This window comes from Choloepus didactylus, chromosome 10 (genome assembly GCF_015220235.1).
Source record: "Choloepus didactylus isolate mChoDid1 chromosome 10, mChoDid1.pri, whole genome shotgun sequence".
Classification (NCBI taxonomy): domain Eukaryota; kingdom Metazoa; phylum Chordata; class Mammalia; order Pilosa; family Megalonychidae; genus Choloepus; species Choloepus didactylus.
In genome coordinates this window covers 32,514,975-32,534,835 of record NC_051316.1, presented here as the reverse complement: position 1 = coordinate 32,534,835, position 19,861 = coordinate 32,514,975, and the positions used below count along the sequence as shown (strand labels likewise).

The 19,861-nt window shown below is 47.0% G+C and overlaps 1 protein-coding gene across 3 annotated transcripts in view; it reads right to left on the bottom strand.

Annotated features, from left to right (window-relative positions):
* The window catches only part of DAPK1 (death associated protein kinase 1), a 201,547-nt gene that overhangs the window by 23,805 nt on the left and 157,881 nt on the right, over nt 1-19,861 (bottom strand). For all 3 annotated transcript variants that reach the window (XM_037851022.1, XM_037851023.1, XM_037851024.1), the window contains 2 exons: nt 15,872-15,949; nt 2,842-3,064 (listed from right to left, as the gene is read on the bottom strand). In XM_037851022.1, the coding sequence (XP_037706950.1) occupies nt 2,842-3,064; nt 15,872-15,949 (301 nt within the window). The remainder of the gene's footprint in view (nt 1-2,841; nt 3,065-15,871; nt 15,950-19,861) is intronic.

Sequence of the window (19,861 nt, the reverse complement as noted above, 5' to 3'; positions counted from 1 at the left end):
CGGCCTTAGGCTGACACACCACGTGTCTCTGGGCCTCGGGTTTTCTCTGAAATGGGCTCACGATACCACCTCATAGAGTTCTGAGAACCAAACGAGATGCTACGCATGCAGCCTCCGAAACACAAGTAGCACGGACTGTGTTCCCAGTCAACACGTGCTCCTTCCCAAGTGTCTCCTGGCTGCAGTGTGGACATGCACGTGCACGTGCGCCTTTCATTTTATTTTTGTCTCTCCCAGGAGCAGCAATCTTATGGGGTGCACCACCTTCTGGGGTTCCCTCTGTTTTCTCCCTCGCCTCTCCGGCATTTGTCACTTTGCTACGCCCTGTAAATCCCCAAGTGGACGTTTCTTTATATGAGTGATGACAGAGACCATCGTGCTTCCTGAGAGAACGACTACGTTCCACTCCAGGAGAAGGAAAGACATTTTGAAAGTTTTCTCCTTTCGCATCCTCTGAGGGTGACAGGACACAGGTGAGCCTAGAAAATTAAACTGTGTGGGATCTGGGGAAGAGCCGCGTTCACCCTCCCCACTGTCCTTTCAGAGGGGCCCGGCTCCCGCTGGTGAGTTAGCGAGACATCGGCTGTCAACGACTTGCAGGGGCCAAAAGCTCTGAACCACGGGTGAGCTGGAGAACGAGAGAAGCTGCTCCCCAGAAGACCCAGAAGCCCTGCTGCTTGTTGGCGAGGACGGTGGCCAGATGGGCCGTTCAGTTCAGGGCCTCGGACATCTCGCAAGCATGATCAGGGCTCTCTAAGCATGGATGGAGGAGAACGAGGCTTTGCTGACCAACCAGCCGGCCTGAGCTGTGTTTTGTAAAGAACCACATATGAAAAATAGCAGAAAGGAAGATGAATGGAGACGTTACTTCATAGGAGCGAGGGGTGAGCAGCAGATAAAGCCTCTCCCTCCTGGGGAACCACATGCCACCTTATGAGCAGAGGGGATTTGGGCGATCGGCGGAGACCAACAGGGAGAGAGAGGACCCCATGCTGGAGGCAGACACAAGTTAGGATCAGCCAGCACTGAACCCTACAGGCTTAGAGAAAGCACAATCCTGCCGACACCTTGATTTGGGACTTCCAGCCTCCAAAATTGAGACAAAAACTCCTGTGGTTTAAGCCAACCACTCTGGTCTTTGTCATGGGTAAACTACAGCAGGTTCCTGGGCACAATCGGGACTTAACAAGAATTCCAGATCACAGATCCAACAAAGCATGTGTGCTCTTTCACTTACACACACACACACACACACACACCTCCACTGGCGGAACTGCCCCATGGGGTCTTCTGTCCTTCCTTTTTGAGCTCTGAGCAGTTCCCACTCACTGGCTCCTCCCTGCTCAAGTGACACATGAGGATGACCTTACCCCACAGCAGGAGAGAGCTGGCTCCCTCTAGGGGTGACTCCAGGAATTGCCAGAGGAGCCCATCGAGTGCTGCCCTAGCTTGGTCCATAGACGGGAGCTGAACTGAATCATTACATTCAGAAAACTACTGGCGTCACGGAATGTGTAACCCATTTTACATCCTCAAATGGAGCCAAAATTACAGCAGGAGGTAGAAAATGTTCACACAAAAACGCTCTTACTTGGGCACTGGCTCGCGAAGTCGACACTGGGCAGCTTCCTTGCCTCACTAAAGGCTTCCATAAGACAGTGGTAAAAACTCCCCGGGAGGTGGAGATTAAAGAGGTGTCACTGGCACCACGTTTTGTCCAGTTCCTGGCACACAGGCAGTGCTCAATAGATATCAGCAGTAAGTATTAAGAGTATAATCACACTCATTATTATAAATCCACTTGTGTTTTTTTACTTCTTCCCCAGGTTTCAATTCTATTGCTTGTGTTCAGAGAAAAGAAGTAGAAAGGGGCACATAAATCTCAGCCAACCGTTCACTCCCTGCTAATGCTTCCTGGATGTCCTCCCTCTTTGAGACATGGATTATACAGAAACTCAAACTTTAAAAATTGGCGTTCAACCCCGGAAACAGGTAAGAGGCACAAAGGTACAAAACTGGCATTGTTTGGAAAATCTCCAAAGACCTTTGTTGTTCTCGTCTCAAAAATTAATCCCCTCGGTCTAAAGGCAGATTCAAGAGTTAACACCCAATATTGCAGTTTTCTTTTGCTCACTGCAGCCATTCGGTTCTGGGGAAGGAAAGGCAGCTCTGTGGTTCTGGGTTTGAGTCCTGACAGCCTCCTGGGGTGAACCTGGATAATCTCATCTGTGGAAGGATGGGGGAGGCCTCAAAGCCCCCTTCCCAGCAAGAGGCAGTCCTGACAGCCTCCTGGGGTGAACCTGGATAATCTCATCTGTGGAAGGATGGGGGAGGCCTCAAAGCCCCCTTCCCAGCAAGAGGCAGGGTGAACAGGTGGACCAACCACCAATTGTGAAAACCATTAACGCATCTTTCAAAACCACTGGCTACTCTGTGTTCTTAGGTCACTATTGGGTGTGCCAAGGAGGAGGACCATCCTGGGGTCCATATGGGATCTGCACTCTGCTTGAACTTGTGCTAGACCAAGCTCTTTCATCTTCGAGGGCAGAGTCCTTGTGCAGAACATGAAGTAATTCTGTTATTTGTGCATTTGCAATTAAGCACCGGTGCACTTATGACCATGCTTTCAGAGAGGCCCCGTCTTGCCAGGTGGCAATCGCTGGCCCAAGGCGGGTGGGTCCCAAGGCCCTCAGCCAGCCTGGACCACACCTGAAAGACGCCAAGGCCACGGGACAGGGCCAGCCACCGGCGACCAAAAGGAAAGCAACCATCGGTCCTGGACTTTGATGCATGAGTGTGAAAAAGCAAACGCCAACCGGCCGGACAGTGGGCAGCTCCTACCTGCTGGCTTGGAAGCCAGGGGAGACGGTGGGAAGCGGGTGGAGTTGGTGGAGGAGAGCCGTGGCCTCCGCCTTCTGAAGAAGCTCCTCAGCAGCCCGCACTTGAGCGATTCCACCAGAGTGGTCTTCCCGGCGCCCGAGTGGCCAAACAGCTTCAGTTTGATCCTCGGCTGCAGGTTCTGCGTGGGTCGAAGCTGCTGGATGAAGAGTCCTCGGTGTGTATCCTGAACACAGTGAAAAACAGCTCATTATTCACAGGAGAAGACAAGGCCCTGAGAGGACGGATCGATGCACTGATTCTCACGGGTCGGAATCCCGGTGTGCATTTTTCACCCATGTGGCAGAGACATTTTATTCTGTCTCACTTCATTTTCTTTTAATTGAGGTAAAATTCACATAATATGAACTCACTATTTTAACCATTTTAAGTGTCTGAATCAGTGGCGTTGATACACATTCACAATACCGTGCAAAACCATCACTGCTCTGTAGTTCCAGAACACTTTCATCACCCTCCACAGAAACCCCACACCGGGGAAACAGCCACTTCCCACTGCTCCCACCCCCACTCGGCCCCCTGGCAACCACTGATCTGCTTTGTGTCTCTGTGGATCTGCCTATTTCCATTGTATTTAAATGCCAAAACTAATTGGGTGGAGCAATTCCTGTGAAGCCATCAATTTAAAACTGAAATAGAACAGCCCTGTTTGACTAGCTCGGGGCACCTGCTCCTCTGTGCATAGAGTCCTTTTGGTTTATGACACCGTGATGGTGCAATGCAGAAGGCAAGAAGAGGAGGCATCGTCGGGCTACAGGGCTCAATGACGTGCAGGTGCCAGAAAACACAACATCCTTTTCACTTGCTTCTTTCTCAGCTGATGGGGAGAAGGGATGGAAGGAAGCAGGAGGCTCCCTAACACCCCATAATTCACAGGTTCACTCACTCATCAACAAGCATAGCTGGGGACCTCCCATGCCCTAGGCAATTGCCCAGAACAGAAAGATCTAGACATGTCCCAGATCAATCGTCCTGGGGAGACAGAGACATGGAGACAGTCCTTCAATGGGATGGTATTTGCAAGGTGCTATGTGAACCCGCAGAGGAACTTAACTCAATCCTGCCACTCTGACTTCCTCTCTGCCTCCCGCTCTGGCAGCCACCACCTGTCTGGGCTTGTCTTGATGCAGCCTGATGGTTCTTACTGTCTGTCCTCCCCACGCTGCTTCTTTCTGCGGTGACCCATCCATTTCCACGCATCCCACAAGACTGAGCTGCACGTCACCTCCTCTGGGAAATCTCCGAGGCGGGCCCCGGCCGCCTCCCCATGCTGACCCCCACGAGCCTGTGTGATAATTATGGGATGCTCTCTGCGCTCCCCCCTTCTCACCTGGGAGCCAACTTGAAGGTAGACAGTGTGTATCCTGAGCACCTGGCACATAGTAGGGTGCTAGAGATAACTTGGCTCGGGTGACTCGTTCAGGGAACATTTCAGAGGTAAGTCCCTGCCTTTCTGTCTCAGTGCGGTCTCAGAAAGGTTTCTGCTCTCTGGGTCTCAGTACCCGAGAGGGGCTGACTCACTGCCGGTCTCTTCCAGGTAACTACCTGAGCTGTTAAACAAAACATACAACTCTCCCGCAGCCGCCCCTGAGCCTGTCCCTATTTTGGGGCTTAAGCAGTGACCAGGCTTTCGGAACACAGGCAGCACTGCCATCTAGTGGCCGTTTTGGAGACTTGAGGTGGCTTCTTTTCATGATCACGATGCTGGGGAACAGGGTGAGGCTACGGTGTTCTGCTAGGATCACCTAATGTCCTGTGCCCTGAAGAACTCTCCTGACTTTTGAGTGTCCACTGAGCATTTACACAGAAAACCTGTTTAGGATGAGTGTTTGAGTTTCCTAGCTGCCAAAGCAAATACTATGCAATGGGTTGGCCTAATCAACAGGAATTTATTGGCTCACAGTTTTGCGGCTAGGAGAAGTTCAAAGTCAAGACATCATCAAGAAAATGCTTTTCTTCCAGGGGACTGTGGTGTTCTGGGGCTGGCTGCTGGCGATCCCTGGTCCTGGGCTCCTCTGTCACCTGCGATGCACGTGGCAGCCCCTCCTGGCTTCTCCTTTCTCTTCCGGTTCCGTGGACATTCAGCTTCTGGCTTTTCCTTCTATGACCTTCCTTTTAAGGCCTTCAGTAATGGGACAAAGACCCACCCTGATTCAGCAGGAACCCCATCAAGAGGTCCTATTTACAAGAGTTCACACCCACAGGGACAGATTAAGTTAAGAACCTGTTTTTCTGGGGTGCACATAACTCCAAACCACAATATCATCTGTGCTTAAAACCTAACTGCATTTTACATATAATCTTAACTGCATTTTACATATAGAAAGTTTTTTTCTTTTTTTTTCTTTTTTAGCATGGTTTCAAATAGACTTGAGTTTTCCAACAATGCAACTATTGTGTAAATTGTGGGAAAAATATACTTCAAAAAAAATCTTTCATGGGAGAAGTTTCCCGACCTCTGAAAATCGTGTCACCATGTTAGCAGGCTGCTGGCAGGGTCTGAAGGTGATGCTTTCAGTGATTCTATGGATGGGCTGAATATCTGTTTCACGTCTCCTCACGCACGTGAGCCTGAGCCCTCTACATACTGAAACATGTCCTATTTTATTATAATGAATTATTTTCCTTCAATTTCTATTTCTTTGCTGTATTATATTTTAATCAATTAATCTATATTGTACAATATATAAATAATCTAGCAATATATTTAATACAGTAATCTATTATCTTGAGATATTAAGACTGCTATATTACAGTCTTCTAAAATTAACTGTACAGGCACATTATTACCTATGAATTTTATTTCAGGTGAATAAAGTGGGAATCACAAAAAGTTGGTCATAAAATATTGGGTTTGCTAGGGGTGAAACCATGCCTGTAAGACATGAGGTTGTCCTTATTCTGGTTTCTTCTTCTAACCTCAAATCTCAATAGGTTCAGGGACAAAGTGCTTCAGAGGACAGAAAATCCCCTGATTTATTACCAAAGCAGCACACAAGCTGGAAGCATTCTACTCTAAGACGGTTACTTATCAGGGAGATGCCGCCATCTGGGCTCGAAGGAATGGGGCACAGGGATTCTCCCCAACACCACTGACAGTGGCGGATAAGAATACGTTGCTCAGGAGGACACTGATCCCCTGAAACCAAATTACCTTCCCCCATTCCAACTGAACCTTCAAAATCAGCCCCTTTCTCTTCCTTTTCAATCAGACAGCCTTGTAAGGCAGCCACGATAAGCATTTTAACTGCACTCACCCTGTCTGACCAGCCATCACCTTTCTTGATGAATATCTCCCTGAGATGAAAAAGCTCTCCGCTCATTTCATAATGCACAGCTTATACCATGCTTATAAACCCTTTCTGTGGGTGGGTGCTGCTTCCCCTAAGACAGGGGAGAGGCTGACAATCCGCTTCCAGCTTCAATTCAATCACTGGACCACAGGTGCATTCATTTTGGTAAAGTAACCACATAATTGGTTTGCAGCTCTTTTCTGCCTGTTCCATGCATGTTGATGTTGACACTTTGAGCTCTGGCCAACACATCTGTCCCAGCAGCTGCCCATCCCAGCTGCACACCTGTCTTGTCTGAAGGAATAAGGGCAAGTCTATCTATTCTGCCAGAGTCCCCAGGCCCTTCCACTCCAACAGGCGTGAACCCTGGTAAATGATGAGCACAGATGTCACAGGTGCCCATGTGGCTTCCTGAAGCAAATATCTGCCTTGCCCCCGAGTAGCTCAGCACTGCCCGCAATGGAGGGTACAGCTCGGCCTCACTCCTTCCAGTTCCAGACAGGGCAGGAGTGAGTAGGAAGCTGTGGGGAATCTGTTTCCCCGTCCAGCCCCAGAAATGGAGATCAGCCGGAAGAGTTGGAACAGATGCATTTCCCATCTGCAGTAACAACTTCCAGGCGTCTGACATCGTATAGCTTATGCTGTGTTTTCATTCCCATTGATGATTTAAACCTCCCCAAATCCTCTGTGGGAACTATCATTGTCCTCCCTTTCCGAGGAAGAAACCGAGGGTCAGAGAGGCACAGTCCATCCCACTCAGAAGACATATCTCAGTTAACACAGGTCTCCACTGCAAGGGTGCTGAGGGGGCAGCCGGTTTCAGAGTAAGATTTACAAGAAATTGCTACAAAAAGAGCAAGTAAACTTAGAAAGAACCCTCCCTGCCCTGGATTTTCATGGCAAGGCACATCTCATTTCAGCATCTCATTTTAGTTATTCTTTAAGCAAATCAGTTTGACTGCTGGCTTCAGTGTTTGCTCAGCTAAGCTGCAGGAGGGTTGAATTTTTTGTTAGATGTGGTTTGAGCACAGAGCCTTTATGCTAGCAGGGCTGTGTGTGTCTGAGAATCAGTTATACAAGTTCACATGCTGTTTGTCAAATAATAACTATCCTTAGGAAATCCTATTTTATCTAAGAAAATACTCCTGTACTGAATTTACAGCTTGGCTTTTATGATGTCCTTGATTCTGGATGATCATAAGATACACACACACACACACACGGTCACTTTTTGAGTGGGGGAAGAACGGGATGGCGGCTAGAACAGGATTTTGAAGGCTGAAGATTGGGGGAAAGTGGCCACAGGCCCGGGTGCTCATTTTGCCCAGGGTGTGGGCTATCTTTGGTTGCTCCCTTCCCATCTCACCAGGGGCTCTTGGCATTGGCTGAGATGGACTCATTCACCATGACTCTGCGAAGATACACCTCTAAACTACTCTCTTCACCACACCTAGCAGGATCTTCCATAACCCTGTCAGACAGCAAAAAGCAAACTATACTGAGGTCTCCTTTCTAAGGAAATCCAATCTTGAGCCTGCACCCTGCCCACTAAGAACCTTGGAGAACCTCTGCACGGCCATTTTCAACACTGCTGTCCACTAGAAGTGTTTCCAACGGCTCCCACATTAGGGGAGGGTGTGTTTTCACCTTTAGCCGCTAGATGGCGAAGTAGGGCTGGGTTGCAGGACCCCAATAGGCCTCCCCAGGGAAGGCAGCTTTCAACAACCTCAGAGTCTATTCTCTCGCTGCATATTGAGGTTTTATAGAGGTGATGGGGAGGAAGGTAGTGAGTTGCTCTGGTGTGGTGTGGATATCCATTTCTCGGGTGTGTTCTGGGTTGAAACGCATCCCCCGCAAACATAAGTCCTAACCCCAGATCTGTGAATGCGACCTTATTTGGAGATAGGGCATTTGAAGATGAGGGCAAAGTGGACTGAGCTGGCCCTGGTCCAGTATGACCAGTGGAGACACAGAGACAGACCACAGAGGAAGAGGACAGAGGCAGAGAAGGAGTGACGCATCTACAAATCAAGGACCTCCCTCCAAGGATTTCCAGGAAAACACCAGAAGCTGGAAGAAGCAAGGATGGAGTCTTATTGTCTCACGGTTTCGGGGGCCAGGGGGCTTGCTTCCTCCCGGGGTCGGTATTGCTCTGGTGCTGGCTTGCTGCAATCCTCGGGGTCCCTTGGCTTGTATCTGTGCTCCCTTCACAGGGTGATGCCCTCCCTGTTCTGCCCTCGGTGATTTCTGGGTCCTCTTTACAAGGTCATCAGTAATCCCTATTAAGACCCATCGTCATTCAGGGGCCACAACTTAACTAAAAGCAACATCTTCAAGAGGTCCTATTTACAAGGCTCCACACCTATAGAAATGGACATTAAGATGAAGAACACATCTGAATCAGGGTCCATAATCTGATCTACCACACACCCTCCAAGGCCCCGGGCTGACCACAAGCTCCAGGTGGTCAGGCCCTCCCTGGCTGGCTGGACACCCTGTGTCCTGTGCAGTGAGCACCTCCTGGGCAAGGGGAGGGTTGGACTATGTGTCACCTACACTTTGGCTACTGCCCTGAAACAGTCTCCTGTGTGTGTCCCCCTTGGTCAGTGCGTGTGGACGGGACACAGACGTGAGGTCTGGGGTGTCCCTGGGTGTGGCCAAGACCTCCGGCACTGAAGGGCAGTTGGGAAGACAAGGGCATCAGGGCACCCAACTCTGAGGAGTCCCAGAATTCTCAGTCCGAACCCGGTTATTTGAGAAAGTGGGAGGCTCGACACAGGACATTTACCTGTTTGTTCTGATATCACGCACTGCCTCAAGTGCCCTGCTCAAGCTCTAACGGTGTCACCCCCCCCGCACTGTTTGTTTCACTGAACACACTCAACTCTTTACTGCCCCAGGCCCTTTGCACTAGCTACCCCGAGCCGTCCAACAGCCCTTCCCCAGCTGGCTCCTTCTTGTTCTTCGGGTATCAGTTTAAATGTAGACCTCGGAGAGGCCTGCCCTGACCAGCCAGTTGAAAGCAGCTGCCCTGACACTTCATCTCACTTCACCCTATTTTATTCCCTGCAAAGAACTCACACCAGGGGCAGCAAACCTTTTCTGCAAAGGGGAGGTGTTCTCTCACAACTGACTACTCACCTCTGTTGTATATCTTGTGACTGGTCACAGGCAAGAGTAAATGAATGGGCGAGGCTGTATTGCAATAAAACCTTATTTACAAAAACAAGTGGCGGGCTGGATTTGACCCGCAGGCCATTGTTTGCCAACTGCACTTATACCATCTGACATTTCTCTTATTTGCTTATTGTTTGAGTCTCGTCTATTTTGTTCTCTGTATTCTCCCCAATGCCTAGAGTAGTTCTTGGTATACAGTAAATACCTGCGAATATCTATCTATATATTTTTTAATTTTTATTCTAGTAACATAAATATGACCTAAAAGTTCCCCCTTTAACCATGGCCTGTGAATATCTTTTGAATGAATGAATGAATGAATGAATATTATTTTAGGTAATTGCATTGCTCTTGGAAGCCCTGGTTAATAGAGGTTTCTAGTTTCCTTTCTTTCCCCTCTAGCAAGTTAGCTTTCATTTTCCCATCAGAAAAGATGACTAAACATCAGCAGGCTGACAGGGAAGACCATCCACAACTGGAAACGCCAGATAACAGCATGGATTAAGTGATGTGGCTTCCTGCACGTGGCAGGATGCAATTAGCCCCAGTGTGGTTGGGAGCTGAAACTCTTAATTATGCAAATACAGTTTACTTGTGGTGAATATCTAATTCTCCGCAACTTCCCCAAATCTGTCCTAGTCTCCAAAATACTCCTGGGCACCTTTCTTCACAGTCCAGTCTCAGAAAGCAAACTTTTTTTAATATCAATTTAGGGAAAATCTGATTAGAAGGGTGATCCAACTAAATCAAACAAGCAACCTCATTCACCCTGGAAGTATTATTTAAAAAAAAAAAAAAAAAAAGGCAAGAATGGAATTGCAGTGATAGAGTTAGCCAAATCTAAAGGCTGCGTTCCTGCCTCCCTGCCACCCCTCCTTTTTTCTGCGAGAAGGAGCAGTGGGTTTGGCTAAGCCACAATTCTTGGGCAGCTTTGGAGGGCTGCCCTGTGTCTTGTTCAGGGGTGCCAGTGGGCACACGGCACAGTAGCGGAGCAGCCTCCTTTTTGAAATAAGATGGAACCTGGGATGTAGTTGTGGGAGCTTCCAGATACTTCCAAAGCAGTGGTGTGCTAGCAATCCAGCAAATTAGAAAAAATAATAAATAAAGCCTGATGAGTTGTAGGGTTTGCCGATTTCTATGGCGTGAACGCTCCCACCTGGCTGAATTCAGGCTCCCTGAGTGATGCTGGGAAGAGCCACGTATCTTCGGCAATCCTGGCAGCCACCCAGCACCACGCTGCCCCTGAACCACTGTATTAAATTGACAGTGGACCTGAAGCCAGCTCAGCCACGCTCCGTGCTTTTCCTTCCCCTTAGGAGCCCTGGCCTGGGCCCGCCACCCTCACCCCCAGAACGCACTGGCTGCAGGTTCTCATTTGCTCCCCGGGTTAGCCCCTCCACTCTCTATTGATCCAAATATCTTCTCATTCTATGCTGCCCCTTACCTCACTGGTGAGTGCAGGCAAACAAGATGATTTGCATTCTATTTCTGGAAGACTAAACCCCACTGCTTCTCTAGCAAACATTATTTAAAAATACTTTCTTAGGCTCTGTCAACTGATCAGAGATGAAAAAACAGGGAGTGTTCATTTTGCTAATGTGACCCATTTGGGAAGCAAATAGAATGGCAAGGTAATTTAAGCCTCCCACTACTGGTCCACCGGGAAACAAACTTCTCTACAAGTGAGCTTTGGCTCAATGTGCAGTGGCTCTTACAAGGGTGGCATCACTTCTCGATGTGCAGATGTCTTTTGTTTTTTTGTAATGAATTGGGAGGAAATGCTGTGGCATTAGATGCTTAGGGCAGGGATGAGAAATGTCCTGTGAGGCCAGGAAATCCCACCGATCCAAAATGCCCTCAGCACCACAGTGGAAAACACTGGAACATATCAAGGGGAAAATGACATTTAAAAGCAAATGGTATTAAGATGCTCCTAAGTATGAATTATTAGCTCCAGTACCCCCAGCTCCACTGTATATTTGATGTGAACCATCTCTTCTTCCATACAATCTGAGTTATAATTGCAATAAATCTATTTACTTGGCTTTCTCTGCAAGGATCACCTGCTCCTGGTGGCAACCTACCACAAATCCTCCCCCCATGTACTCTCCTGGGATGCAACAGTGACATCTCAATCATTGCCAATAACCCGCTTGCAGTATCAGTGTGCCCCATGCCAAGCAGTTCTCTATTTTAGGATTTATTCTCAAAAAAATTTGAACATGATTAGAAATGCTTGACAGACAACTCCTCCCTTTCTGGCTAATCAAGAAGGTAGAGTCTAGAGTAGTGTAAGGAAATGACTAAGGCAAAAAATAGTAAAGATATTGTTGATCTAGAAGATTCCACTAAATGGAACTGGCACCCTGTTCCACCCAGCCGCCAGGTAAAGGTCACCTGTGCACATTACAGGGCAGGTGAGCTCAGCTCCCAGCACAGTGGTGCATCTGGAAAGGAAAGCTTTCCAGGGGTCAAGGGATCTGCTTGGAAGAGGCCCCTATGATCACTAAAGGGCCCGGGAGTCGGAAGTTTCTATCTCAGGTCCGAGTCTCAGTACCACATTTATTAGCAAATTGCTTGACCTCCTTGTATCCCGGTTTCCTCATCTGTTTACCTTGGGGATGTTGTAAAATGATGGAGCCTGCCTCACATATTGAGAATTAAGCAGTGACTGTTATTAAAAATGACTTGCCAGGGTACCCTGCCACAGCTGCCACTGCTGCCACCCCAACACCCTAACAACTGCTCCCAGAGACTGGGTCTCAGGAGGGGCTGCCATAAGGAAACTTCTACGTTTTCTCAGGACTTGGAGAGTGGGTTGCAGCATAACAATAAGGGCAAACACATGGTGCTTACCATGTGCAGGCACTGTTCAAAGGATGTCCTTTACATCAACCCATCCAGCCCACTGCCGTTACATTGCCATCATCCTGCGAGATGGTACAATCATTACCCTCTTTTGGCAAATGGGGAAACTGAGGCCCTGAGCCATCACCCAGCCGGAAAGTGGCAGAGCTGGGATTTGAACCCAGGCTGCCTGACTCCTGAGTCTGTGCTCTCAGCCACTACCCTGTATTTTGCCACTCAAAACAGAGAGGGGACCTCAGAGGCCTCTGTGGATTCTGGGTGCGAAGGGCAATGGTGCCCTTTAACCAGAGGCAACAAAACAACTATTCTTTGCCTTGATCTTTGCCATCTGTCCTTTAAAGAAAAATCAAAGGACCAACAGTAAAATACTAGACCTTGTAATATTTCTGCTCTCATTCTTCTTTGAAAGATCCAGGCACTAAAACCCAAAGGTACAAAAAGATGGAAGAAAGTGAAGGAAATTCCAATTTGGGAATCTGTGTTCCCAACTGGGACTAATGCTAGACCCCACCCTGTGCCAAGTTCAAAATGTGGGACTGGTAACCCTCAGCCACAGAGTTAGTAGCCGTGCCACAGCAAGCTTCTTTTTCTTTATATCTTTAGTTATAAAAGAAATCTAAGCACATGGCAGAAAATGTGGGAAATAGATTAAAGCACTTTAGCCTCACCAATCCAATCCAACCCATGCATTCACTTCACGGCTCTCTCTTTACATTCTGTTTCTCAGCATTTCTTTTTTTCAGACTTGCCATTGTCACGCACACACAGCCTTGCATCTAGCATGGTTATGTATTTTTAAATAACAGGACCCCTCCTAAGGGGAGGAGATGGGCTGCATAATACAGTGAAATCCAACAAAAAGCCTGGCCAATCTGGAAGAGTGGTAATTCCTGAAGTGACTCACCTATTTGGGATCATAGTTTGGCAGCTGAGTTTTGCTCAAAGATGAGCTGGCTCCACACTCCCCTGGGTCACTGCCCTACCCCAAGAGTTTCTAAGATGATAAACAGCATTCCACACCAAGAAACGACACGGCAGCCAGATTTTCCAGGGTGCCGTGGTGGCGAGAAGTGTGACCCGCTGTGCTGGCCAAGGGAGAGCCGACAAACATCGAGAGGGATAGCATGGCACTCATGGACGATGGTGCTTACTAATGCCAGGTGCTGCAGGTGGTTTACAATCTTTCTTTGTGGAATTCTGTAAACCTGAGAAAACCTGGCCCAGACTGTTTACATGCCTGGGAAGGTGTTAAGCCTGTTAAAGAAGTTCTTCACTGTTCCTTAATAAAGTGTTTCTCTCTGCCAGTGGACTAGAATAGAGACCTAATATTCGTTAGCAAAAAAATCTGTGCTCCTTGAGTCTGCAGAAACACCAGATTTCATTTCAGGTTCTCTCCACTATTGATGGATACTAGAATGGGTAAGCAATTTAAGACAGCCCTTATCATTGACACTTCATTTAAAAAGCCTAAGATTCTACACCCAAATGTAGGGCTTCCTACTATAAAATCCCCAAATATCATAGGTTGAAACTGGTGGTCCCTGAATCAACTGGGTTTCAAGTTGTGTTTCATTTGGCTGACACACGGCTTCAAAGAGACTGAATTTTAAAATTTCGGAGAATTTATGTGAACATTATTATTGATTGGTTATGATAAACCCCACTTTCTTGTTTTGTTTTTAAACAAAGAGGCTTTTCTCACTCATAATGAGAGAGCCCATGGCGGTAGATAAAGGGAAAACGCTAAGCCTGCAATTAATTTAGTATTTCTCGTATGGACATGTGACCAAAGCGAGGGAAAAATATCCAGACTTTCTCCTTCTGGAATATCTAAAACAAGGCTCAGCTTAAATCCCTCCACTGGCCTGGGTGGTCTAGTGTCCATTGGGGTCGATCTGCCCAGTGCCTTTGTGGCAAGTTCATGGCATCCAAAGCACACAAAGCACACATTATCCCACCAAGGTCAACTTCAGGGGGTTTTAAATATGCATATGAACTTGAAACCACTGGGTCTTTCCAAATCTATATTCTATACAAGGAAAAATTTATTCTAATCTATAGATCCCCTACTCCATTTGACAGTTCAGGAAATGAAATGTAAGATAGTGTCATCCCTCTCTGTGGTGGATTGAATTGTGCACCCTAGTTTGGTCTGCATTTTGGTGGGTGTGGACCCGCTGTAAGCAGGATCTCTTTAAGATGTTACATCAGTTAAGGTGAGGCCCAGCTGAACCAGGCTGGGCTTTAAATGGGATTACTGGAGTCCTTTAGAAACACAGTGAAAGTCAGACAGAGAGAGAAGCCACAGGGAAGCTGCAGGGAGCAGTCAGAAGCTGGAAGTCAACAGAAAAAGAAAGAAAAAGGGAAGAGGCTGCCATGTGCACTGTCATGTGGTGGAAAAGCCAAGGCCCGGGGATCACCAGCTGCCAGCCCAGAATGCCACAGTCCTTGGGAAGAACACCGTGCCTTGCTTACACCTTGATTTTGGACTTCTAGCCTCAAAACATGGAGCCAATAAATTCTCACTGTTTAAGCCAACCCATTGCATGGCATTTGTTTTAGCAGCTAGGAAACTAAAATGCTCCCCCCAGCCACATTTCAAATTTATAAGGCAGGACCCAAAGAATATTTTGGACAATATGTTTTTCAATGATTGCTTACATATATTGAATGATCTTTTAATTTCTATAAATTTGTGGGGTTTTTTTGAAAATTATTACATGATCATTAAAGAAAATTTGGGAAAATATAGTAATCTTTAAAGTAGAAAATGTTAAGCACTCACGATAGCAAAATCCCAAAACACTGCTTAATATTTTGGTAGTCTCTTTCACATTTCCTTCCTATGCATTAAAAAAAAAGGTAGCAGGGATTATAATGTGTACACAATTTATATCCTGCTTTGAAGCCCAGGGACATTATGAACATTAAACTCTGGTTACTAAAACCTCTTCAAAAACATTTTAATGGCCAAAACCATTCTATTCTACAGCTGTACTACAATTTACTAGCCATTACTGAATTATTAGTAACACTGCAATGAATGTCTTTTTTTTTTCTCTTTCTGTATTTCTTTTATTCCTATAGGAAACAGTCCCAGACGCAGAGTTACTAGCTTAATGGGTGTGGCTATTTTGAAATCTCTAGCTACACATCGCTATGACGTGAGGTAGAAAGAGTACAACTACATTCTCTTATTTTTGTTATGCTTCCTTAAATAGAGGAAGGATGTTTGATAAACAAGAGCGTAGGTGACACCTTGGAGCTCAAAACACTATGAAGGAAAGAGGCAGAGAGCCAACTTTCTCATTTCCCTCTGCTCTGGGGGAAGAAGGGGAGTAGCACAAAGAGGGTAGGAGAAGAGAAACCAGGTGCAAGAACCTGAGAGAGGACAAATGATTTCCAACTACAAATACAGAAGAAACTGGATACGTAGTTTAGGCATTTATGCAAATTGACACACAAATCACAAGGAAGGGAGAGATGCCTCTTTGTAAAACGTTGCATATATCCAAAGCCTCGTTTGGGTCATTCTAAAAGTTCCTAGGAGGAAAGACTGAGATTTTTTCACTGGGGAAAAAAAAAAACAACAACAAACAGTAGAGAATTGCAAACCCACAAAGAGAACTTCTCACCTTTCGGAGTCTTGCAAGCAGGCAAGCTACATGGTCATGTTGTTCTGATTTAGCAAGATCTTCTGCCGTCTTTCCATCCTGTTGGAGAAAAATGAGACGTTTCTTTTCAAATGCAAGAGAGAGATGCATGCTGCATCCAATTCTGTTCGACTGAGGGGGAAACAAGCTTAAAAGGTGTCGGAGAACAATAAAGTAGAGAAAAAGGGTGCGTCTTGGATTATTTCCCTATCTGTGCACACCTTACTTTCCTTAATTGTCCAGAAAAAGAAGTTAAGTAGGAAAAACAGCATATGTTGGTGTTTCAAGGTCTGATAGTGAGATGTCTTGGGCACATAGGTTTTAATCAGAACTCGGCAGCCCTGTTAGTGGGCTGATTACTTCAGATCCTAAAACACTCTTCAATTAGGCAGGCAATAAAGATTGTCATTAGATGTCACATTCTAGTTAGTACAAGCTAATGTCTCAAAGTCTGCTCATGGAAAAATCTCAGCACTTGCAGGATGCTGGTTGCCCAGCAATTACTGTGGATTTCAAAGAAAAGGCTTAGCTTTATAGACATCTTTGATTTAAAGATTTTCGGTGAACATAAAGGGAGGAAATAAGAGTCCGCCACACTCTGGTGCTTGCAGTTTAATTAGAGAATTTTCACGGGGCTGCAGTTTCACACTGAATGGATCCATTTCTGTCTTTATGCCATGACTGTGAAAAATAATGGCTATCATTAATTGAGCACCTCGTAATAATGTGTGCTAAGTGCGGTTGTAAGTGCTTTGCATGCACTGACCCCCACGATCCCTGCTGGGAGGTGGGAACTATTTTATTCCCATGAGGAAACAAGCAAATGGACTGTTCTGGTGCAGTTTTAGAGATCACTCAAAATTCAAAAGTCGAAAAGAGAAGAAGCGTTCGAAGAAATAAAAGCTAATTTTTTTTTAAAGCAAAAAGGATTTTGATTTCCTATCAATGTTTATCAATATCAGACTTCCATGCCCATGGAAACCTATGGATACCCTAAACCTGACTGCTACCACACCTTCTAATCCCTCGACTCAAGTCACCTGAGTCGCGCACGGGGTCCCAGCAGACTGGCGCTTGTCAACCTCAGCGCTACTGACATTTTAGCCCAGACAATTCTCTGTTGTGGGGAGCCCTGTCCTGTGCAGTGGAGGATGTTTAGCAGCAACCCCAGCCTCCACCCACTAGATTCCAATAGCAGCCCCCACCCCGTCCTGCTTGTGACGACCAAAGATGTCTCCGGACACTGCCAAATGTCCTCTGGGAGGCAAATCCACCCTGAGTTGAGAACCACTGCCTCTGGCTGACTGATCCCAGCTCCAGAGTCATAGTTTCATAGTCATGACCAACTATCTCTCCCACTCCCCAGAAGTCCCAAAAGGTCTCCAACAGGGGCTCCTAGTTTGCTTTAGAGATGAACTGGGTGCCTTATAAGTAACTGCATCCCAATCCAGGGACTCACGCGTGTTGACACGGAAAGAGAAGGCCTTAGTTTGGTGGTTCCCAAACTTCACTGTACATTGGAATCACACAGGGATCTTAAAAATTCCTGCTGTCTGCTCCCACCCCAGACACTGATTTCCTCAATGGGGGGCATGGCCTGGGAATTGGCATTGCGCAGCACTTTACAGTTTGCGAAGCATGTTTCTCTCAGGGACACTATTCAGGCTTTCAAAAGAAATGCCTCCCAGTGTTGGTGGGAAGAATTTGAACTTTGAGAGTGAGAAAGTCCCACGTTATACCCCCTATCTGCCCCTCATTGTCCATTGATCTCAGTTTCTTCATCGGTAAGATGGGGAAACACCACACAGGTTCTTGGGCAGATTACAGAAAACTAAACGTAAATAACCTAGCATGGTGCCAGGTATGGAGAAAGCAAGCAGTGGTAATCTGTAATAAAAGGCCTGCGGAATTTCCCCGAGCTACCTGGCCTTCTGTCCTGGAGGGGATGGGGGAGAGCTGGGTCTTGGGTTCTGATCTGCATCCTACCACGTGCTCTGGGCAAGGTGCAAAGCTCACGGGCTGCACTTGGCCCGAGACAGGCTCTCACTTGCTGCCCTCTTCATGACAAACAGTGGGTGCATGGATCTAAGGAGGAAGTGCTTTAAAAAGATATAAAAAGAGGTTCAAATGTATATAAGCGCCACTATCTCAGTGATGTTGACCTGGAAGACACAGTGGCTTAAGCAGGATTTGTTGGGTCCAGGACCCAGTGTGCCTGTTTTGACACCAGCAGCCCCCAGCTGCATTTTGAGGCACTCAGAAGCGATCCTCAATTTGGCAGCGTTAAGCCGTAACAAACACATTGAAGTGGTGAAAGCCATTCACGCTCTGTGTTCAAGAAGCCCCGACGTGCTGACCTCCTGGGCCCCTGGGAAATCTGCATTGGAAGTGTCTTCCCGATGGTGCGAATGGCTGGGACCTGGATTGGGGGTGGCACACAGGATTTGCTTGTCGATACCTGGGTGGACAGGAGAAGCTCGGGTGCAGCTGCAGCCATGGGGGCTGGAGAGGACCCTGGGAAGGTGCCAGAAATGGGAGGGAAGGTGGCCTGGGATAGAACAGCGGGGAGAAGACATGATGATGTCTACAAGGGGAGCTGGGAAAGCAGCAAACAGGGCAGAGGAAAAGGAGGAGAGAGTAGGATTTTTTTCTATCTAGGGCCCGAAGAAGTGGCAAGAAAGTGCAGAATCCTGGAGAGAGAACTGATGAAATAAGGATTAAAACTGGCTACTGGCGTTCGGAGGAGTAGACTATCAAGGAAGTGACTGCCACAAAAGTCAGCATGGTGGTGACATCTGGGGGAGGGAAAGGGCTCCAAATGGGATGGGACAAGGGGGGCCTTGGGGGCAGGGGCTGCAAAGGTCAATTATTTGACCCGAGGTGGGTAAAAAAGGTCCCATAATAATTCACTAGGCTTTACATTTGCTTCGTGTGTGTGTGTGTGTGTGTGTGTGTGTAAATCAGCATGAAATGGTTCAGAAGAAAAGAGGTACTGGGAGATACTTGGTGACTGTTGAGATTGAAGAGAAGAGGACACACTGTGGAGGGTGGTACAGGTTGCTGGAGGGAAGGAAAAATAAAACAGGACATTTAAAATATTTTTTCCAAAGTTGTCTGGCTAAAAGGAGAGTGAGATTGAACTGGTAAAAGCTAGAGGGCGCTGCGGGGACAGGGGTTGTTTTTAAGGCTGGGAGAGAATGGAGCATGTGCAGATGAAGACAAGGAAAAGCTGGCAGAGAAAATGGGGGAGAAGCACTCAGAATGTGACGGGGCCGATTTCAGACATGCCACGAGTGCAAAAGACACACCAGGTTTCCAAGACTTACTACAAAACCAAGAATGCAAAATTGCTCATTGATAATTTTTGAATACCGATGACAGGTTTGGAATGAAAAAATTTTGGATGTACCACGCTAAATAAGATACATTACTGAAACGAGTTCCATCTGTTTCTTTGTCCTTTTTAAACGCAGTGACTAGAAAACGGAACATGACCCAAGAGGCATGGATTATATCTCTGTTGGAGAGTGCCAGGTTGAAGATGTCCTCGGCATCGTGTCTGAAGGATCACGCCGCACGCCTGCTTGAAATCATCAATGCCTTTCCAAGGCTCTTAAGACAAAGAGCCAAATTTTCACCTCAGCCGGGAAGGTTTTCCGAAATCAGCCTACTTACTCCTCCAACCTGGCCTGGTACAGCCTTCCATGCTGTGCTCCTACCTGCTGTTGTTTCAATTCTTGGAATGTGCTTGCTTCCCCCAAGCCCAGGCCTAAGTGCATCGAGCTGGTCCCCTCTTTGCCTATGTGAAGACTATTCACCCTTCAGTTGTCAGGTGAGCTATCACTCCTCAGGGAGCACGCCGAGCCCCCTGTAGGTTCCTTCACCACACTCGTTCCATTTGGTAAAAATATATGGCTCATGGGCCATATCCAGCCTGTTGCCTGTTTTTGGTGAATAAAGTTTTATTGGAAC